This window comes from Mus caroli, chromosome 2 (genome assembly GCF_900094665.2).
Source record: "Mus caroli chromosome 2, CAROLI_EIJ_v1.1, whole genome shotgun sequence".
In the NCBI taxonomy this organism is placed as follows: Eukaryota; Metazoa; Chordata; class Mammalia; order Rodentia; family Muridae; genus Mus; species Mus caroli.
Window position 1 is genome coordinate 144233973 of NC_034571.1, and position 20740 is coordinate 144254712.

Below are 20740 nucleotides of genomic sequence, written 5' to 3' on the forward strand. Positions count from 1 at the left end.
ATACATATGCAGCTAGAGACAAGAGCTCCGGGGTACTGGTTAGTTCATATTGTTGTTCCACCTATAGGGTTGCAGTTCCCTTTAGCTCCTTGGGTAATTTCTCTAGCTCCTCCATTGGGGGCCGTGTGATCCATGCAATAGCTGACTGTGAGCATCCACTTATGTGTTTGCTAGGCCCCGTGTGTGTGTTTTGAGACAGGGTTTCACTATTGTAGCCCTGACTGTCCTGGAACTCACTGTGTAAACCAGACTGGCTTTGAACTCATAGAGATCTATCAGCCTCTGGGTGATCGATCAGAGTGCTGGGTTAAGTTAAAGGATGTCCTATAATACTTGATCACTTATGATCTCTAAAATGGCTACCTAGTGACGTAACTCTCACACTTATATTTCCAGCCTCTGAGACCACGGTGAGGCAGGATTGCCAGGCTCCAGATCAGCCCGGGCAACAAAGGATGACCTCATCTCTTAAAACAACAGCAGCAACAAGAAAGACTTGTGAAGAGAGATGAACCCCTCCCTGCCTTCCCCTATTCTTTCCTCTGGCCCTCCCCACTGGCCTGCCTTCCTGGGGTCAGTGAGGTGCTCCCTCCCTGTAAACCCCTCCTCCACTTGCACTCACACACCCTCTTGGTGTATACACAATCAGATGCCATGCCTGGCAGCTCCTTCCCCTGCCAAACCAGATCAGGTCTGGCCCCTGCCCAGGTGTTCGCCCCAAAGGACATCCTGTTTTTCTCTTTTGCCTCTCTCGGCCCAGAGCACGTGTCCCAGATCGGATGCTTATGAAATCCTGTGTTCCTCCCTCACCGGGTCCCTGGTGGCCTGCAGCCCAGAGCTTGGCTTTGGTGAGGCTGGGACAGGAAACTCCCAGCTCTGCTAACAACAACCCTGCCTGACACATGAGAGGAACTAGAGACGCTGGTCCTATCACCACGAGTGACCGTGGAGTACACCTGTGAACATGGGCTCACAGGAACATGTGACATCCAAGGCCACAGGGAATGTCAGTATGGAAACCCAACCACGACACACCTGTTCACTCAGGTACACAGGCGAAGCAGTAGAGACTGCGGATAGGACCAGGGCTTCAGTTCCCAATCATTTGCCGACTGGGTGGCATTGGCCAAGCCACTTCACTTTCATACAGTAAGTGCTCAATCAATGTAGCTACTAGGAAACAAACGAAAAATAAAACAGTAGCAGAGAAAGACTAAATGCACAGGGGGTCTGTCAGTGGATCTCAGACCTCCTCCTAATACTTGATACACATGTGTGTGCGCACCAAAGAGCATCCTGGGATGTAACATGCTTACTGAACTTATGTCTGATTTCCATCCATCCACACGTGTCTGGGAGTTCGCATGGAGCTACTGTTCACCTCCAACAATGCACACCGTTCCACAGTGATACATGGAGGTTCTCTGAGCATGCACCAGGGGCAGGGGAGGATGTTCATTGAAATAGACAGGTATGCTGCCTCTGTCTGTGGGTCTGGACAGGATGGCATTTGAGGGCATGATCCTCACCCATGGCAGGTTGGCGAGTTTCTGTATGTACTGTAGGTGCTGGAGGCATGGGGCATTCTGGACTTGCATGGTTTCAAGCCCACTAGCTGATCAATCTCGGGCTGGATGCTTGCATGCACATATACTATGTTCCACGTTCTGTGAGCTGGAGACGGTGATCACCACCTTCAGATCTATAGGTGTACAAAACCCAAAAACCTCTAGAGTTTTCTGAGGACAAAACCTAACCCAGTCAGGTGCTAGATGTGTCACTATTATTGGTTATTTCTAAGACAGAATGTCACTGTGTAACCATGATTGGCTCCGAAACAATCTCACAGATCTCTCTCTCTCTCTCTCCCTCGCCAAATGCCAGGTTGGTCTTGAACTCACTATGTATCCAGGAATGACCTTGAATTTCTAATCTTCCTGCTTCTACCTCTCAAGTGCTGGAATTACAGGCATGAGCCTCACCTTGCCTATGGAGTACTGGGATTCAACCCAAGGCTCTATGTTCACTAGGTAAGCATTCTACCAAGTAGCTATATTCCCCAGCCCACGTGCTTTCTGAATCTCCCTGTTTGTCCCTGTGATATGACACTGTATCACCCCTTACAATGTTTACCCTGGTCATTGCCTGGTCCATTGTCCTGTTGGCAGAACAGGACATCCCTCTAGACTGTGAGTCCCTGAAGGACAGGCTTCTGTCTGTGTCATATCTAGTTCTAGTCTGTGTGGCTTGGCTTTCGCTTTCCATAATAGCTTGCATTTATTGGTTCAGGTGTCAGATTCAACAGGTTTCCAAACAATCTCAAGGATTCAGGGTCGTTGTCCATCTTTTAAGAGACAAAACTAATAAAATCAACAGCAAAAAGGTTGTGCACCCAGCCAGGCAGGAGCCTTTTTTTTTTTTTTTTACAGGGTTTCTCTGTGTAGCCCTGGCTGTCCTGGAACTCACTCTGTAGACCAGGCTGGCCTCGAACTCAGAAATCCACCTGCCTCTGCCTCCTGAGTGCTGGGATTAAAGGCGTGCGCCACCACGCCCTGCTAGGGAGGAACCTTTAATGCCAGCACTCAGGTGCAGGAGTATGGCTCAGTGGTGAAGACTGATGGCTGACCTCTTCCAGAGGTCCCGAGCGCCGTTCCCAGCACCTGTGTCAGATATAGAACATCTCCAGCTCCAGGGATCCAACACTCTCTTCTGACTTCTTCTTCTTCTTTTTTTTTTTTTTAAGATTTATTTATTTTATTTTATTATATGTGAGTACACTGTAGCTGTCTTCAGATGCACCAGAAGAGGGCGTCAGATCTCATTACGGGTGGTTGTGAGCCACCATGTGGTTGCTGGGATTTGAACTCAGGACCTTTGGAAGAGCAATCAGTGCTCCTAACCACTGAGCCATCTCTCCAGCCCCTCTTCTGACTTCTGTGGGCATCCATGCACATGTGGTATATGCTGCCCCCTCCACACTCATAAAATAAAATAATATTTTAATTAAAAAATGAAAACAGGGCTGGTGAGATGGCTCAGGGGTTAAGAACACCGACTGCTCTTCCAAAGGTCCTGAGTTCAAATCCCAGCAACCACATGGTGGCTCACAACCATCCATAACAAAAATCTGATGCCCTCTTCTGGAGTGTCTGAAGACAGCTACAGTGTACACACATATAATAAATAAATAAATAATGAAAACAAAACAAAAGCAAAGCATGAGGTTCAGAGAGGTTAAGACATGCCCTAGGGTCACACAGCATCTAACCCCGGCTTATCTCACAGGCCCTAGATGGAATATTTGGGAGAAAAGTCTAGAACAGGTTGTTGCTCATTTCTGTCTCTCTGGCTGTTGGAACACCCCCTAGACTCCCCCCAACATCTTCCCTACTTCTGTCAGCTTGATTTTCTTGCTCCTTGGCTCCCCGCCCCAGTCATGTTCCCAGAAATGAACCTCTCTATTCTGGCTGGGGATGTGTTAGAGGTGTTCTAGAGATTTAAATAGGTAGAGCAAGGTTCAGGTGTGAATACCTGAGGTCCTATATTCATTCCCCAGTACTAGGGGTAAATGTGTGTGTGTGTGTGTGTGTGTGTGTGTGTGTGAGCGAGCGAGAGAGAGAGAGAGAGAGAGAGAGAGAGAGAGAGAGAGAGAGAGAGAAACATAAAACAAAACCCACTTCTCTATTCTGGCTGGCGTCTCTGGGAGGAAGAGGCTCCTGAGGGACAAAGACCTTCCCTCCTAGGTAGGAGAGCCTTCGGAGCAGCTGCGATTCCACCTGAGGAACACCAGGGGGCGACCTGTATCACTCTGCCTCGTGTGTCTGTTAGCTGCCCCTCTCCAGGAGCTCCTGGCACAAAGCCTTGTGTTGTCGGTTGTGAGGAATGATCTACAAACAGCAGTTTAGTTCAAGGTCAGGGCTTCCACGTTTCACAAGCTGAGCAGAGTGGCACGTGCCAGTAACCTCAGCACTCGGCAGGCTAAGGCAAGAGAATGAGGAGATATATATCAACTTAGAAGCCAGCCTGGCTGAATGAAACGCTGCCTAAGGAAGGAAAGGGATGGAAGGAAGGAGGGAGAGACGGGGTGGGAGAGAGGGAAAGGGGAGGAGGAGTTGGGGGTTAGGAGGAACAGTTACAATGTAGTACTGGAATTGTAGCACCTAGGACGGAGGAAGATCAGAAGAAGTTCAAGGTCATTCTTGGCTGTACCTAGAGAGAGATCCAGGACAGCCTGGGCTACAGGCTGAGAGTGGCAGAGGTGAGGGCGGGGAATGGGTGTTCGACGCCCTCTTCTGGCCATCACGGGCACTGCATGCACGTGGTGCACAGACAGACATACAGCAAGTATCACGCCCGGTTTCTGGGGTTCGAATGGCTTAGGAAATTACACTGGCGTTCACAATTCACCAACGGATCTTCTCCCCAGACTTTGTTCCCCGTTTGCAGACAAGATCTTGTATATAGCCATGTAGCCCTGGCTGAACAGGAACTCACCTTGTAGACCAGGCTGGTCTCAAACAAAGATCCTGCCTCTGTTTCTCTAGAGTCAACACTATTTATTTATTTAAACTAATTAAATTTAATTAATTATTATTTAATTAAATTTAAATTAAAGATGTGCTCTTATTTATTTATTTTGTTTGTTTGAGACAGGGTTTCTCTGTGTATCCCTGACTGTCCTGAAACTTTCTCTGTAGACCAGGTTGGCCTTAAAGTCACAGAGATCCTTCTGCCTCTGCCTCTCAAGTGCTGGTGTTAAAGGTGTGCACAAACACTGACCCCAATTTTTAATTAATACATTTTTAATAAAACATTTGAGGGCCGGAGAGATGGTTCAGTGGTTCAGAGCACTGACTGTTCTTCCAGAGGTCCTGAGTTCAATTCCCAGCAACCACATGGTGGCTCACAACCATCTTTAATGTAACCTGATGCCCTCTTCTGATGTGTCTGAGGACAGCAATAGTGTATTCAAATACATAAAATAAATAAATCTTTTTTTTTAAATTGAATTCCAGAAAATACAGTGGATTCCTAACTTCCCTGGGAAAATGTTCTGTTAATGTACTGCCAGGGAAGTATTAGTGACCCTCCTACCCCCACCCCAAAATGGGCAGGAGCTATCCAATGCAAATCACAATAGGTCTTTAAGCTATCTCAGGCCCCTCAGCCCATCACCAACATGCAGGACGGTTTTGGTGGGGAGGAACCCTGATTATCTGTGGGGTAAGGCTTTATAGAAGGCAGCAAGAAGGGGCTGAGTATTTCTAGCCTGGCAAGCACCTAATCAGAGAGCTGCTATGGCCTTTAGCAAAATCTGGTGCCGAGAGTCAAACAATAAGCTTCGTTTCTGCGTTCCTCTGCATTGGCGGTTGTCAAGCTTGTTGGGAATTAACTTGGAAATGCTGGATTTGTTGGGATTAGCCTAGAAACTGGAGCCAGGCTCAGGTTTTGTTGGGGGAATAACTTGAAAACGAATGCTAGGTACAAGCCTGTTAGTTTACCTGAGTTCAAGTTTTCTAAAATGAAGTCTGAATTTAAAAGATTTGGTCTCTCACTAGCACATGCTCGCCTTCCCATCTAGCAGCAAGAGATGGACACACTGGTTGCTTCTCGGATGGTATTCCTAGCCTGGGACCTTCAAGCTGAGAGACACTGTAGCGTGGCCTGGACTGTGGCTCAGAGTGCCCTGTCTGCCACTCACGAGCTGAATGTCTTTGAACCGGTAGCTTGAAGGTCTTTAAGCTTCAGTGACCAAATGTCTATGATGGACTTCAGACCAGGACAAGCAGCTGAGCAGACCTGGCCTCCAGGTTCTCCCAGCGTCCCTCAGTTCCTACCTGTTACTTAGTGTGGTGGGCACTGAGAAGGATAGGCTGACTCCATGACAGGCTTCAAGTCCAGGCCTCAGAAGCTGCCCCGCCAACTGGCCTGAGGCAAGGACAATGGGTCAGCAGCAGTTTCCAGACTTCCTCAGCTACAGTTTCCAGACCTTCCCTGCAAGTTTCCAGCCCCCGAGCCCCAGTAATGGAATGTCCCTAGAGATGGAGTAAGATGAAGGTCACCTACCCCAGAATCCCTTAATGTGTTTTTAATCTGGCCTGCGAGCTCACTTGGCCATCTTTCTTGGTAATGGGGAACCTGAGCATGCTGGACTTCTACAGAATAAAACACTTTTTGCAGTTTACATACTAATTGAGTCCTGGGTATCATTCTTTGGAGAATCATGGACCCTTACAGGATACTCTCTACCCTGAACTTTGCAATGTAAGGGCTGGACTTCCCCTCCCCCAAAGGCTTTTCCCTATATAATCCAGATATTTTGGTCATGAGCTCTGTCTCTTCTCTCATACACTCTCCCTGCACTTCTTGTCTCTGTGTGGGCTCCACCCCATCTTGCCCCCCCCACCCCACCCATGTTTTGCTGTCTGCATGGTGATTTTGCTGGGACCGTTCTCTGAGACCAGTGAACCTGCCCAAGAGCTGACCCCAAATGAACCTGTTTTATATTTTTAATTTTGTTTGAATTGGCTTATTTTACCAACAGAAAAACCCCATTACTATAAAACTCAGACCGGTGGGTTTTTAGGGTGGCGAGTGCTGAGACCTCTAGGTAGTTTCAGACACTCTGCCTGCCTCAGCCTCTCAGGTGCTACGGACTGCTTTGTTCATTATACACTTACTGAGCTTCTGTGAGTCAGGCACTGTGGGAGGCATCTGTAGGTACAGGTCCTTGAGCCTACGGAGCTTACATCAACAAAGTAGACAGGTAGTAAACAATGATATAAGAAGCAGTGTATTGAAAGATGATCAATATCCAGGCACAATGGCGCTTGCCTTTAATCCCAGCGCTCAGGAGGCAGAGGCAGGTGGATCTCTAAGTTGAGGCCAGCTTGGTCTACAGAGTGAGTTCCAGGACAGCCAGATCTACATAGTGAGACTTTGTATCAAAATTATAAAAGAAGAAGGAAAGAAAAGAAAAGAGAAGAGAAGAGAAGAGAAGAGAAGAGAAGAGAAGAGAAGAGAAGAGAAGAGAAGAGAAGAGAAGAAAGAAGAAAGAAGAAAGGTGATCAGTGCTATGAAAAAGCAAAACCAGGGGGCTGGTGAGATGGCTCAGTGGGTAAGAGCACCCGACTGCTCTTCCAAAGGTCCAGAGTTCAAATCCCAGCAACCACATGGTGGCTCACAACCATCCGTAACGAGATCTGGCGCTCTCTTCTGGAGTGTCTGAAGTATAGCTACAGTGTACTTACATATAATAAATAAATAAATCTTAAAAAAAAAAAAAGAGCCGGGCGTGGTGGCGCACCCCTTTAATCCCAGCACTCGGGAGGCCAGAGGCAGGCGGATTTCTGAGTTCGAGGCCAGCCTGGTCTACAAAGTGAGCTCCAGGACAGCCAGGGCTATACAGAGAAACCCTGTCTCGAAAAAAAAAAAAAAAAGAAAAGAAAAAGCAAAACCAAAACCCAAAGTATACAGAGAACAGAAAAATGGGGTATACGGTTTTTAAATAGGCTGTACACTGATAGGGTGACTTATGAGCAGTCTTTTCTATTTTTTGAGACAGAGTCTTCCTACGCACGCACCAAACCCTGGTCTTTTTTGAGCAGTCTTGAAGGAGGTCAGGGAACTGACCACTGAGGAGGGGCAGGCTGTGGCTGGAACAGCTAGCCAAACCTGGGAGGCTGGAGCCAGCACTAGTGCTGGAGGCGCAGAGGACTGGTTTGACTGGTAGCAGGGTCAAGGTCACAAAGGAAGGCAAGCACAGTACCAGCAGTGGGATGAAGCCTTGTAAGCTTCAGGGAAACTCTGGGCTTCACCAAGCTACTTAGGAGCAGACCCTGAGCTTGGTGGAGCTTGACCTAAGTGCCTGTCCAGCTCTAGTGTAGAAATTAGAGTCAGGAAGTACGATGTGCATGGGAAAGTGGGCTCCATATACCAGGGAGATGCTGATGCTCTACCCAAGTGGGAGAGAGATGGTGATAGCCTAGATCAGGGAGCTAGCTTGGCCCAGGACAGGGCTGGGGACAGGATCTGTGTCCAAGGTTGACTTGTGCTGGGTTTGAGGAATGAGCAAAAAAGTGCTCAAGGCTTGACAGAGCAACTGAAACTAGACATCATGGAGGCAGCAGAGCGGCTGCGCTGGCTTTCGTGGAACAGTGGGACAGCCTGGGTGACTGACAGGACGTTCACTCTGTAAGTAACGCAGTTGAAAACACAGGCCTAGGGGTCAGGAGCCAGGTTTGGGAATGACGGCTTTTCCTATCACCCTGGCTTGTGTTGGAGACATGAAACTCTTGTCTGTAAAGCATGGAGAGCGGGCTTGGCTTTACTCATGTCCTGCAGAATGGGTGGTCCCTCTATATGTGTGTGTGTGTGTGTGTGTGTGTGTGTGTGTGTGTGTGCATGTGTGTGTGTGTGTGTATGCATGTGTGTGCATGTGCATGTGTGTGTATGTGTGTGCATGCATGTGTGTGTGTATGCATGTGTGTGAATGTGTGTGTGTACCTGCATGTGTGTGTGTTTCTTGCTAGACAGCCCACACTACCCTTGAGTTTGTACAGCTTTCCTGCACTAACTCCTCAGTGGTAAGCTCCCAGGCACCTGCTTCCATGCCAGCTTCTTAGGATCCTGCAAAGGAGTCCCCACTGGCTTCTAACCCCTCCTCTCCACATTCCTCTCAGGGATGAGTCATTGATATCCTTCCCACCCAAGGGCAGCAGGGAGGGAGGGCTATCCTGGAGCAATGAACCAATAAAGCCGTCAGAAGAAGCCTTGGACATCTGACTTCTTATCTCTGACCATCAGTGATCTGCCTCCATTAATAATCTGACCATTAATAACTTCCCTCCACCCCCCATTACAGAGATTCTCGATGTAGCTCTGGCTGTCTTTGAACTCTAAGTAGACCAGGCTGGCTTCAAACTCACAGAGATCCACCTGCCTCTTTCTCCTGAGAACTGGGATTAAAGGCTTGAACCACTACTCCTTGTTTAATAGTCTTTTTTTTTTTCTTAAATGATTGTCCTAGGGAGCAAATGAGAATAAAGGACTTAAGCACATAGTAGGTCTCAGCTAGGAACCATTTCTCTCTCCCATCCCCCACGTTCCAATGATCTCCAACAGTGGCTCTCAACTTTCCTATGCTGCAGCGACCCTTTTAATACAACTCTTCATGTGTGGTGACCCCAACGAAAAAATTATTTTTGTTACTACTTTGTAATTTTACTATTGTTATGAATCGTGATGTAAATATCTGCGTTTTCTGATGGTCTTAGGAGGACCCTAGGGGGTCGCGACCCACAGGTTGAGAACTTCAAAAGGAAGCCACGCTGGTGGTATGCATCAACTGTTTATTGAAAGGCGAAGCAAGATGGAGGAGGTGAGAAGCAGGGACCTGGAAAGTACAACCAGTGGGGGCACAAAGGTGGTGGGGAGTGCTTGAACCCTCTTCCTCCCACCCAGGAAGCCCCGTGGGCTTGCAAGGGGTTGCCAGAGACAGGATTCGACGCTGTCCTAGAGCGCCCTCTAGTGTCCTACAGGAGGACATGCTTTTGGCTGGACCACCCATAGAAAGAAGGTGCTGGGACCTAAAGGAGTGCACACAGGTTTATTAGTAGGCTCAGGATCAAGTCCAGAGGGCATTACTGTCTAGGGGGTGGACTTTGAGGGGCAAAAACATTCCACTTTTCCTAATCCGTGGAATTTATATTTTTTATTACCTTTCTTTGTGATTGGTGGTTAGGGGTGAGGGTCAGGGGACAACTGTGGGGAGCCAGTTCTCCTCCTTCCACCTTGTAGGTGTGAGAAATAAAACTCAGATCGTCAATCACGCCAGGAAGGCCCTGGGCCTTCCTGGGCCATTTCTGGGTCCTCTCTGGGTCGTTTCACGAGTCTGAAAGAGCAGTTCTTGGTTGAGTTTGCTCTTATCCTGGACAGGGGTGAGATTGGAGCGTGGGACTTGATTTGGGGGGAGGGGAGAGCTATAAGGGTCCTAGAGAGATTGGCACTACTGAGAGGAAGAAGTCAGGGTGATGAAAGCAAGGAGTGCCAGGCGGGAAGGGTCTGACTTCTCCAGCCTGCAGACTTACAAGTCCCGCTGGGGCTGGCTGGTCTGCACAGACTGCTGCCCAAAAGGGCTGGGCGGGGTCAAGAACGGCGACTGACTACTGGTCTCATGGAAGGCTGGGGACAGCTTCTCAGGCTCATCCCTGAATACTTCCACGGGGCTGTCAGCTTCAGTGACGAGGGGCTCTGCCTTGATGTCCTGGAACATCCAACCAGAGGCGATCAAGAAGAGGCAGACAGCCAGCATGACCCCGGCTACTCCGCACAGCGTTGCTCCTACCACACGGCAGGTCATGAGGGCTTGATTGTAGTCGGCTACTGGATCCTCCATCGATGAGAACTTACTTTCGTTAACAAGCTCTAGTTTGGGGGGCACTGCATAGCCAGTGGTCAAGGCTGCCACACCCAGCAGGAGAAACAGAGAGGCCACTGCCACGGTGACCTGAGGAGAGGCAGACGGAACGGCAAGGATTCAGGCTCAACTGTGGTCGGGGGTCATAGGATCATGAACTGGGCATCACAGAACATCCCTCTGGGACTTAATAGAGATGGGAGCAGAACCCAGGGTTTTGCACATGGAAGGGGCAAACACTCTACTACAGAGCTACACCTTCAGCCCTTTTTGAATTTTAGTTTGAGGGCAGGTCGTGCTCAGCTACCTGGGATAGCCTGGAACTTTCTATGTAGCCCTCGATGGCCTTGAAAGCTTGCCTCCTAAGTACAGGAATTACAGGCGTGAATCACCATACCCACCCTAGCAATGGTTTCCAAAGCTAACCTTGAGTTCTGTCCATTGTTATCTAGGTCCTATTATTATTATTCTTATTAAGTGTGTATGTGTGTGTTGTATGAAGGGGAGTGTATATAGTACATATAGTAGCAAGGGGTTAACCTCTGGTGTTTCTCAGAAACAGGATCTCTCACCAGGACCTGGAACTGAGTGGCCAGTAAGCCCCAGAGATCCTCCTGTCTCTGTCTCTCTTTTCACTATTGTATTTATTGATTTTGAGACATGACCTCTCTACGTAGCTCTGGCTGTCCTGGAACTGCTATACAGCCCAGGCTGACCTCCAACTCACCAAGTTCCAGCTGCCTCTTAAGTGCTGGGATTAAAGGCATGCACCTCCATATCCAGCTCTACCTGGCATTTTTATGTGGGTACTGGGGTTGAATGGAGGGCAAGCACTTTACTGACTGAGCTCTATATCCCAGTTCTGTTTGGCACTCCTACTTGGGTACCATCTGACCCCACGATCCTTTTCAGCCTCTGTCTCTTTCCTAGGTTGATGCTCATACATCCTCAAATCTCATCTTGAACCATTCCTCTAAGGCACCTTCCCAGAGACTTCAGCTCAGGCAGGTGCCCTTTCTCTTTACAAAGCCCAGAGCTGAGTGACCCTTCAGTGCAGCCACCTCTGAACAGATTTGGCCATGGATTTTAGTTTTTAGGTGAGTGATGGCTGCCTATTTTACTGGACTGAACACTATGAGAACAAAGACGGGACATGTTTTGACTCACTGGGTGTCTTGTGCTCGGTGCAGTGATAAGTCTAGTTGAACAATGAAATGGACCATACATGAGAGTTCTTTAAGTGGGAGGTTGGGGGATGGCTCAGGGGTTAAGTGCCTTCCATGGAAACACAAGTATCCGAGTTTTGATTCCCAGCACCCATATAAAAAAAAGCCAGGTTTGAGTCAGGGCACGGTAGAAAGAACATGACTGTAATCCCAGAGGCTGACTGTCTTCTGTGAGTTCTAGGTCAGCTGGAGCTATTTTATACAGTGAAATCTTGCCTTAAAAAGCCAGGCAGCGAGCCAGGCGGTAGTGGCACACGCCTTTAATCCCAGCACTTGGGAGGCAGAGGCAGGCGGATTTCTGAGTTTGAGGCCAGCCTGGTCTACAAAGTGAGTTCCAGGACAGCCAGGGATATACAGAGAAACCCTGTCTCTAAAAACCAAAAAAAAAAAAAAAAAAAGCAGCATATGTCTATAATTCTAGTGCTGCAAGGGTGGAGACCTCCAGAGCTCACTGACTAGGCGAATTTAGTGAAAGACTGTCTCAAAAAGTAACATGAAGAAAAATAGTGGAAGACATCACACCTACCTCCCCATGTGCAGACACACAGCACACACAACACCTACCTCTCCAAGTGTATATACACCTGTACACTCAAACATGTACACACATTTCAAAAAAAAAAAGAAAAAAAGAGAACTAACAAGATGTCTCAGTGGGTCAAGGCACTTGCTGAGTAAGCCCAACAGCCCGAGTTCGAGCCCGGTCAGCCATGTAAAGGTAGAAGCAATTTCACAGAGTTGCCCTCTAACCCTGGCACACATGGCACACATGCCCATGTACACACATCATTCACACACAGATACAATAATAAGTAAACAAAAATTTTAAAAGAGGCCGGGCATGGTGGCACGCACCTTTAGTCCCAGCACTTGGGAGGCAGAGGTTGGTGGATCTCTATGAGTTCGAGGCCAGCCTGGTCTACAGAGTGAGTTCCAGGACAGCCAGGGCTACGCAGAGAAACCCTGTCTTAGGAAGAAAAAAAAATGTCTGGTGACGTTTGTAATCTCAGCTATCAGGAGTCTGAAATAGAATAATGGCCAGTGAAAGGCCAACCTGGGCTACAGAGTGAGTTTAAGGCTGTCCCAGGCAAATGTTGGAAGTTTGTTTAGGATGTTTCAGTGCAATCCCTCAAAACATACACACATCTATCCCCCCCCACACACACACACGAGTTAGCACCTTGCTTCACCATTAGAGGGGAGCCCCTTGAAAGCAGACAGAGGGACCCTTGGCTTCAGTTTCTCTACGGTATTTAGTGAAGAGGTATACAAAGGGACTACTGACTGACACCTCGGGCTGTTATGAGCATCAGTTGTGTGTTTCTCACATGTCTGTTCTGCCTGCCAATGGTACCCACAGTGGGAAACCACAGTGAGATGTAGGTGAGATGAACTCCACATCCGGCAGCTGTGTTTCCCCTCCAAAGCCATGGTAATTAGCACAGCGTTGGCAAGTGGCCCAAAGAGAGTCAGACTTCTAGGGACAAAATGCTTTCATTCCTTCTCGATTTAATTTCATTTATTCACTTATTAACTTATTAATTAATTGATGTATTTCAAGACAGGGTCTCACTCAGTTGCTCAGGCTGGCCTACAGCACACTATTTCTATTCCAGGCTGGTCTTGAACTCGTGATTCCCTCCTCCTCGGCTTTCCAAAGTGTAGACCACAGTTTTACTATGCATCCCGGAAGTCAGTTAATTTCTGGCCTTTTTAGGTTGATTTTTCTTTCTAAACAGATGTAGCTCAGGCTGCCTCAAATGTGCTATATAGCCAAATACGACCTTAAAACTCTGGTCCCCCTGTGTCTACTAACTTCCTAGGGCTAGCTAGGATCAAAGTGTCACCACTACACTCAAGTTTATGCCATGCTGGGGATCAGACCCTGGGTCGCTTCATTGATGACCTAGAACTCGCAGGAAGTAGAGAGAGTGACATGACCCTGTAGAGTTGCCCTCTGACCTGGGATTATCTGAGAAGACTTCCTGGTCAGAGCACTTTAGGCAGAACTCTCTCTCTCTCTCTCTCTCTCTCTCTCTCTCTCTCTCTGTTGTATATACCTGTATATACATATCTGCGTGTCCATACAAATGCATACACATGCTGGAGATTGCTGTGGTGCTGCTATGTATTCAAATGCTAAATTTTGTACCCCAAGATCTGGTTGCTCCCAGATGACAGAATTCTCACACATACCACTTTTGTTGCGCAAACCTTGCTCCCCAATTTAAAGCCATAGATTAAATAAAAGTGGCTACAGCCAATTACTGGGGAGAATAGAGGTGGGTGGGGTTTCAGGGACCATGAGGAGAGAAAGAGGAGAGAGAAGGAGGAGAGAGAAGGAGGGAGAGGGAGAAAGAAGAGAGGAACAAGAGGTCTCCATTAGATGAGATGGGCCAGGAAAACATGGCCAAGTGAACACGCCCCCTGAGGACAGACTGCTGGAACAGAAATAACCCTGGTGAGACTCAAACAGCAGTACCTAGGGAGCATAGCTGGAGAATTAACCAGTCTAGCATACAAAAGAATAGACGAGGGGTAATTTGCCCAGTAATTGTGCTACAACTGATTAAATTAAGTCCTTAGGACTTTGCCACAATTATTGGGTGGGTGAGGACTGGCCTGGTCATATTAATAACTAGTAGTTATTATTAAATAACATTTAAAAACCATTACACACATGAACACACTCACGTGATCATGCTTTTAAAACATTTTTCGGTGCGTTTATTTCATGTATATGAGTGTTTTGCTTGCAGTTACGACTGCAGCACACGCATGCCTAGTGCCTGTGGAGACCAAGGAGGGCATTGGATTCCCTGCCACTAGAGTTTCGACTGCTTGTGAGTCACCATGTGCATGCTGGGAGTTTAATACATAATGATGTTTTAATCATTATTTTAAAGGGTCATGAGTCAGCACTGTAGCACCGAGAAGCTGGGCTGTGTGAATTGATAACACAAGGAGCTCGAAGACTTCAGAAGAAGCTGGTAAACTCGTTAGCCCGTGGTTGGATCCACCTTTGCCAGAAGGCATCCAACCTCCGGTCTCTGTTGTCGGAACCTATTCATACTGTACTTTTGGCCCTTGAACATGAAGACTCCTGGCCACCCTAGCATCTCTCTTATAGCCATGATCTGGCCTCAGTCCAATCCCACCTTCTCCCTAAAGCCACAGGTGCCATTCCTTTGTCCTTACCTTCCAACACAGTGAGGGCCAGGGTCGGTTGATATACCGGATGGGGATTCTCTCTGGGTTATAGGGGAGAGTGGTGGTACCCAGCCAGTCATTGTAGAAGAGATTAGGATAGAAGTCAAGCCCATACCATGTACTTTCCTCCACACTGGTGCCATGACTACAGACACAGGGGCGACTGCAGCTCATCACGGATTCCTGTGGGCACAGCAACAGAGGGAGGTCAGTAGAGTTGCCATGGTAGCCCTTTCGCCCCTGAGTGAGGTCCCCTCCCCACTCCTCTGTCACCTTGCCCTCACAGGCCACCTACCCTTTCAGCATCCTTCCCTAAGTTAATGCACGAGCCAGGAGTTTTCCGCTTTACCCCGGCAGCTGTCTGTCCGCCTGAGTGTTTTCTCTGAGGACCATCTGGCATCTGGAATGTGGCTCTGGAGCCTCACTGTCGGACTGAGTCCCAGGGCCCACAGCGTCTTTGATGTGACTTTAGATTGGGTCCTGACCTCTCAGGCTTCCCTTGTTGGTGAAATAGAACTAATAACGACCTTGTCTGGGAAATAGGGCTAACGATGGCAGCTGTTTCACTCAATGGTCTTCTGTAATTTTTATGGCATTGTCTTCTTCCAATTTACTTACTGCCCGTGTGACGTACACAGATGTGCGGGCAAACCCGTGTAGAAGTGAAAGGAAGTGTTTCAGAGCCACCTCTCCCCTTTGACCAATTGAATGCCCCAGCCATCAGTTTGGCAGCAGCACGTGTCTTTACCCCCATGAGCCATCGTGACAACTCCAATTACTATTCTTTGTTTTTGTTTTTATTTCCTTCCTCAACTTTTGGGGCTCCCAGGTTTACAGTGAGAGATCCTTATGTCCCCTCTCAAAACTTCTGTCCTTTTAGAACCATTTCTCGGGGTAACTTTCATAGACGATACTCGTGCAGTTGGGTGGGAGTCTTCACACTGTATAGTCCTAAAAGCCTGAGGCAGATTTTCCCTATACACAAGTCCCAAGGAATGGTGAGTTCAGGATTAAGGGCTCTCGGTCTTTTTGACTACTAGATTTCCAGGAAGACCATTTAGGAACCCACAAAAGGAGACTCTGAGATCTTGGGGATGGAAGGGACCTGTGTCCATCGAGGTATTGGGGGAAAAAAACGTGGCTCTTTCTGCTGCTTCATTCCCATCTCCCTCAGCGCCATGTGCAGCTTCAATCAAAATAAAACCAGTGGACTTGTTCTGATGGAGCCTTCTGTCCTTCAATCAGCGTGACACCAGAATCCCTGCGTAGACACACACACACACACACACCAAAGAGGCACACATATGCACGGGAGTGCTGATGGGATCGTGACTGTTCACTCGCCCCACAATTCAAAGGAAGGAAGAAAAATAGGAGGAATAAAACAACAACAAACAGCCTAGAGAATGATAAATGGTAGAGGCCAAGGCACAGCAGTGACCTAAAATGAGGGCCAGATAACAGGACTGCAAGAGAAGGTGGGGGGCAGCGATGCGGCCAGAGCAGAGATCACAGAGGCCCTGTTTGGGAGTGTGCTAGTGAGGAAAATGAACGCGGCCTGAAGACGCCACAACCAGAGCGTCAAATAGAGGCCCAGAAGGGGCGGGGAGGGATACAGGGACAAAGGGCCAGAGTCAGCCCCTCCCCTGTAATTCTTGCTCGCCCTGCCTCCAAATGCAAAGGGTCTGTTCATCCAGCAGATAATGAAGAAGAAAGGTGACCTTGACTGTGCCTCCCCTCTGCCTGGCCCCGCCTCCTCCCATCTTAGGGTGGTCTGAAGCAGGTCTGGGAGTGGGGGATGGGAAGAGGACAGGGAGCGACAGGATGCAGAGGAGCCCGCGGGGTTGCCATGGAAACATCCAGGAGTTTGTTCCTAACCTGCAAAGGGAGACGTTTAATGGGAAAAGAGCTGGAAGAGGAAGAAGCTGCGTGGTCCAGGAAAAGAGACTTTAATGCTAGGGACTTGTCTCGAAGGAGACAAACCTGTGGGCCACAGGACGCACAGAATCTGTCCTTAAGTCCGCTCACTCCAGCGCAGCAGGAAGGAAAGCCCTCCTTGTGCGATGGCTAGAGGAGTCAAAAACATCAGCCACACTCTCTGACCTGACCATCTCTGACGAAATAAACTGCGTACTTTCCCTGAAGGGAAACTGAGGCACAGAGAAATAGAAATGAGTTGTTAAAAAGGGGCGGGTGAACTCATTCTGTGAAGCCTCTGCCTCCTCTATAAGCCCTGGGGTGTCGAGGCCCTCAGTGCCAAGGGACTCTGTAGCACTTCACTTCCCAAAGCCAGAGCATAGGAAGCAGATGTGCCAGCTCTGACAGGACACAATCATACTGGGGATGCCAGAGGTGGGCAGGGGCGCTAGGGGTAGGGGAGCCAGCCGGGCAGGGGTCGGGCCGCAGGAGTCTGAGCTCACCTCTGGTCCTGCGTCTCCGGAGCCAACAGAAGCTGTCGGAGCTGGAGCAGAGCAGAGCGAGTTTGCTTCGCGCCTGCGCTACAATCCCGGGCGGGGGTGGAGTGGGATGGGAGGAGGTGATACTGTGGAGAGGGGAGGTGGGGGTCTCTCCGATCCCGGAGGCTGGCTCTGCAGTCTGTAGTCCTGTGCAGTTCCCCACCTTTGTCCCTTACTCAGTTTCCTTCTCTTCTTTCTGAGAGGCTCTTTATGTGCATCTCCTTGGGCATCTTTCAAGAGCTCATACTCCTCAGCCACACCAAGATCCTCGGTCTTCTCACTTGATATCTTCAGACACTCCTCTGGGTCTCCATTCCTCCAGGTGCTCCCGACACATACAGAAAGCAGACGCCTGAGCTGGAGGATGTAGCTTTCAGTGGGTAGAGTGCTTCCATGAAACACAGGAACCGCGTGTTCTATCCCGGGACCTTCTAAACGCAGCATGGTAGCACCTGCCTGCAATCCCAGCATTCCAGAGGAAGAGGCAGCAGGATCAAAAGGTCGTCCTTAGTTTTATATACCTAGTTCTAAACTAGCTTGGGCTACATGAGACTCTATCTCAAACAAACAAACAAACAAACAAACAAACCCAAAAAACCAATAACAACAAACCCTACTACATCTTAAGGCAGCCCAGAGGTGCATACCAACAAGGAAGACTGAGGCAGGAGAAGCTCCAACCTGTACTACTTAGCAAGACCCTGTCTCAAAATAAGAAAATCTACAGATCCTGGGGTCCTCTCGGGGCCTCCACTCTCTGCAAGGCCTTGGCTTTGGCTCAGCAGCTGCCATCCTTGAGTGACATCTCTCACAGACTCCTCTTAGAGAGTCATTCCCAACACCATCAGATCCTAATCTCTCTGACTCCCTCTTCCCCTCAGAGTCCACCATCCTTATTCTTTCTTCATGTCCTTTCTTCTTTGAGTCTCCACCTCAAGCTAAGCATTAGCTGTCCCTACCTTGAGGTGGGAATCGGGGTGGGGAGGAGGAGGTCCCTGGAGAATGTCCTTCCCCTCTCAGAAGTCCATGACACAGCCTCTTTTATGCTCCATGCCTGTTTAGCTCCAATCCTGTGCCTGTCAGTGACATCCACCAGGGATCCATGATGGCCTTTGTTAAGACTGTCAGCTTCATAGCTTGTCATGTGCGCCCACATTCACTGTGTGGTCCCAAGGGAATCATAGTACCTCTTTGAGCCTTTTCAGAGACCACTGCTCAAAAATACCTTTGGATTTTGAGCATCTGTGGTGGTTATGGCTCCCGTGGGTGCATATATATTTGGATGTTTAGTCATTAGGGAATAGTGCTATTTGAAAAGGATTAGAAGGACTAGGGGGCATGGCCTTGTTGGAGTGGCTGTGGTCTCTTTGGAGGAAGCATGTCACTGGGGGTGGGCATTGAGGTTTCAAAAACCCATGCCAAGCCCAAGCTCTCTGCCTGCCCGCCTGCCTGCCTGCCTGCCTGCCTGCCTGCCTGCCTGCCTGGGAGTCAGGATATAAAGTTCTCAGATATTGCTCCAGCACCATGTGTTCTGTCATGCTCCCCACCATGATGATAACAGACTAACCTCTGGCACTGTAAACAAGCTTTCAGTTAAATACATTCATTTTATAAGAGGTGTCATGGTCATGTGGTCTCTTTACAGCAATAGAACAGTGACTAAGAAAGTCTCTAATCTGTTGCTCCCTGTGCTGGAGGCTAGGGATATAGAGATAAGTGTGACACGCATGATTGTGCAATACACTTCTTCCATTCCGTATCCCAAGCTCCCTGGAAGTGCCTTCCTGTGTCAGTATTTTTGAGCACCTGCTAATAACAGCCACAAATGAATGATGTTGTGTGAAGGGCTTTGTATGCACTATAGTACTTACTTAACCACCTGTGTGTGCACAAGTCTCTGTGTGCATGTATACATCCATGCCTGCGTGTATGCCTGCATGTGTGTGTGTGCTCGTGTGTGTGCATGTGTTGGGGAGCACCATCATTGGGAACAGGAGGGAGGGAATTTGAGAATGGCTGATGTTATCATACTGAACTGGGTGAGCTTCTGGAGGTGATAGATACCAAATGCATTGGGAAGTGGGGCCAACCTTGAGCCAGGAAATGTATTTGACAAGATCTTGTATCACCTCTGTATTTAGACAAGTCTCTGGCAGGTGTGTCTGTGAGGGATTGTCTAGATTAGGTTCATTGAAATGGGAGAACTCACATTCAGTGCGGGTAGCACTATTCCAAGGCCTGGGGCCCTGGACTAAAAAGGAAAAAGATTATTCAACCCTATGGTTCATTGTGCTCTGCTTCCCAATTGTGGACACCATGTCACCTGCCTCGCCTTAGGCTTCCGCCACCCTGATTTCCCTGTGAGGGAGGACCATGCTCTAAGATCGTAAGCTGAAAAAACCCTTCCTTCTGTAAGTTGCTTTTTTTCCCCCCTCAGGTTAGGTATTCTGTCAATGCAACATGTGAAGTAAGTAACACAAAAGCTGTGCTCCATTGTCCTGTATCCTCTGCCCGCTGTGGGAGGAAAGTGGCCCTGGGTGATGGGCAGATGAGAGGCTGGGAGCCCGAGCCAGGCGAGGAGGCCCTTGCAGCTCATGAGGCAGTGCCACTTTGAATGCTGTTCTCTGTCCATAAAATGGAGGCATTTGCCCCTCAGAGAGTTTGACTCCAGTCTTGGGTGATCTGACACCTTCTTCTGACTTCTAAGGACACCAGGTTATGCACAATACCTGCAGTCAAAATATCATACACATAAAATAAATAACTTGGGTTGGAGAGATGGCTCAGCGGTTAAGAGCACTGACTGCTCTTCTGAAAGTCCTGAGTTCAATTCCCAGCAACCTCATGGTGGCTCACAACCATCTGTAATGAGATCTGATGACCTCTTCGGGTGTGTCTGAAGACAGCTACAGTGTACTTAGATATAATAACAAATAAATCTTTTAAAAATATATAAATATAAATAAATAAATAAATAATGTTTACAATTTAAAAATAAATATCTTAAAGGGACAAGTGAATAATTGAGACGATCAGTCACAACAACAGTGATGGACATCACTTATTGGTGAAGGATTTTGTTTTGTATGTTTGTTTGTTTGTTTGTTTAGGTTTTGTCAGACTCAGCCCTGGCTGCTCTTGAACCAAGGACTCCTGATTTTCCTGTCTCTACTTCCCAGCTAGTTAATAAGGTATATATGAACTCAATAACCTGTAAGATATGAACTTGAAAACAGTTATGATGTTCGCAATGTGGTGAAAATGGTTAACATGAGCCAGATGTGGCAACCTCTCATCCCAATGTATGAGAGGTTGAGACCGGAGGATCAGGAGTTCAAGGCCAGGTTCCTTCCATTACACTCCAAGTTTGAGGATAGCCTGGAGAAGAGCTCAAAACAAAACAATCCAGAGAACGGAGCTTAGAGAGAAGA

At 48.3% G+C, this 20740-nt stretch overlaps 1 protein-coding gene and 1 long non-coding RNA gene across 2 annotated transcripts in view; one reads left to right on the top strand and one right to left on the bottom strand.

Annotated features, from left to right (window-relative positions):
• LOC110290375 overlaps nucleotides 1–16067 on the top strand; it is a 27285-nt gene extending 11218 nt beyond the window's left edge. The window contains exons 2-5 of the long non-coding RNA XR_002377430.1: nucleotides 1885–2030; nucleotides 9276–9379; nucleotides 11348–11514; nucleotides 14550–16067. This is a non-coding gene — a long non-coding RNA (uncharacterized LOC110290375). The remainder of the gene's footprint in view (nucleotides 1–1884; nucleotides 2031–9275; nucleotides 9380–11347; nucleotides 11515–14549) is intronic.
• On the bottom strand, nucleotides 9337–17335 carry Nrsn2 (neurensin 2). Its single transcript, XM_021156895.2, has 3 exons — nucleotides 17274–17335; nucleotides 14842–15036; nucleotides 9337–10507 (listed from the first exon to the last, which is right to left on the bottom strand). The coding sequence occupies exons 2-3, from the start codon at nucleotides 15025–15027 to the stop codon at nucleotides 10085–10087; spliced, it is 609 nt and encodes a 202-aa protein (XP_021012554.1). The 5' UTR covers nucleotides 15028–15036; nucleotides 17274–17335; the 3' UTR covers nucleotides 9337–10084.
• Between the last annotated feature and the right edge of the window lie 3405 nt (nucleotides 17336–20740).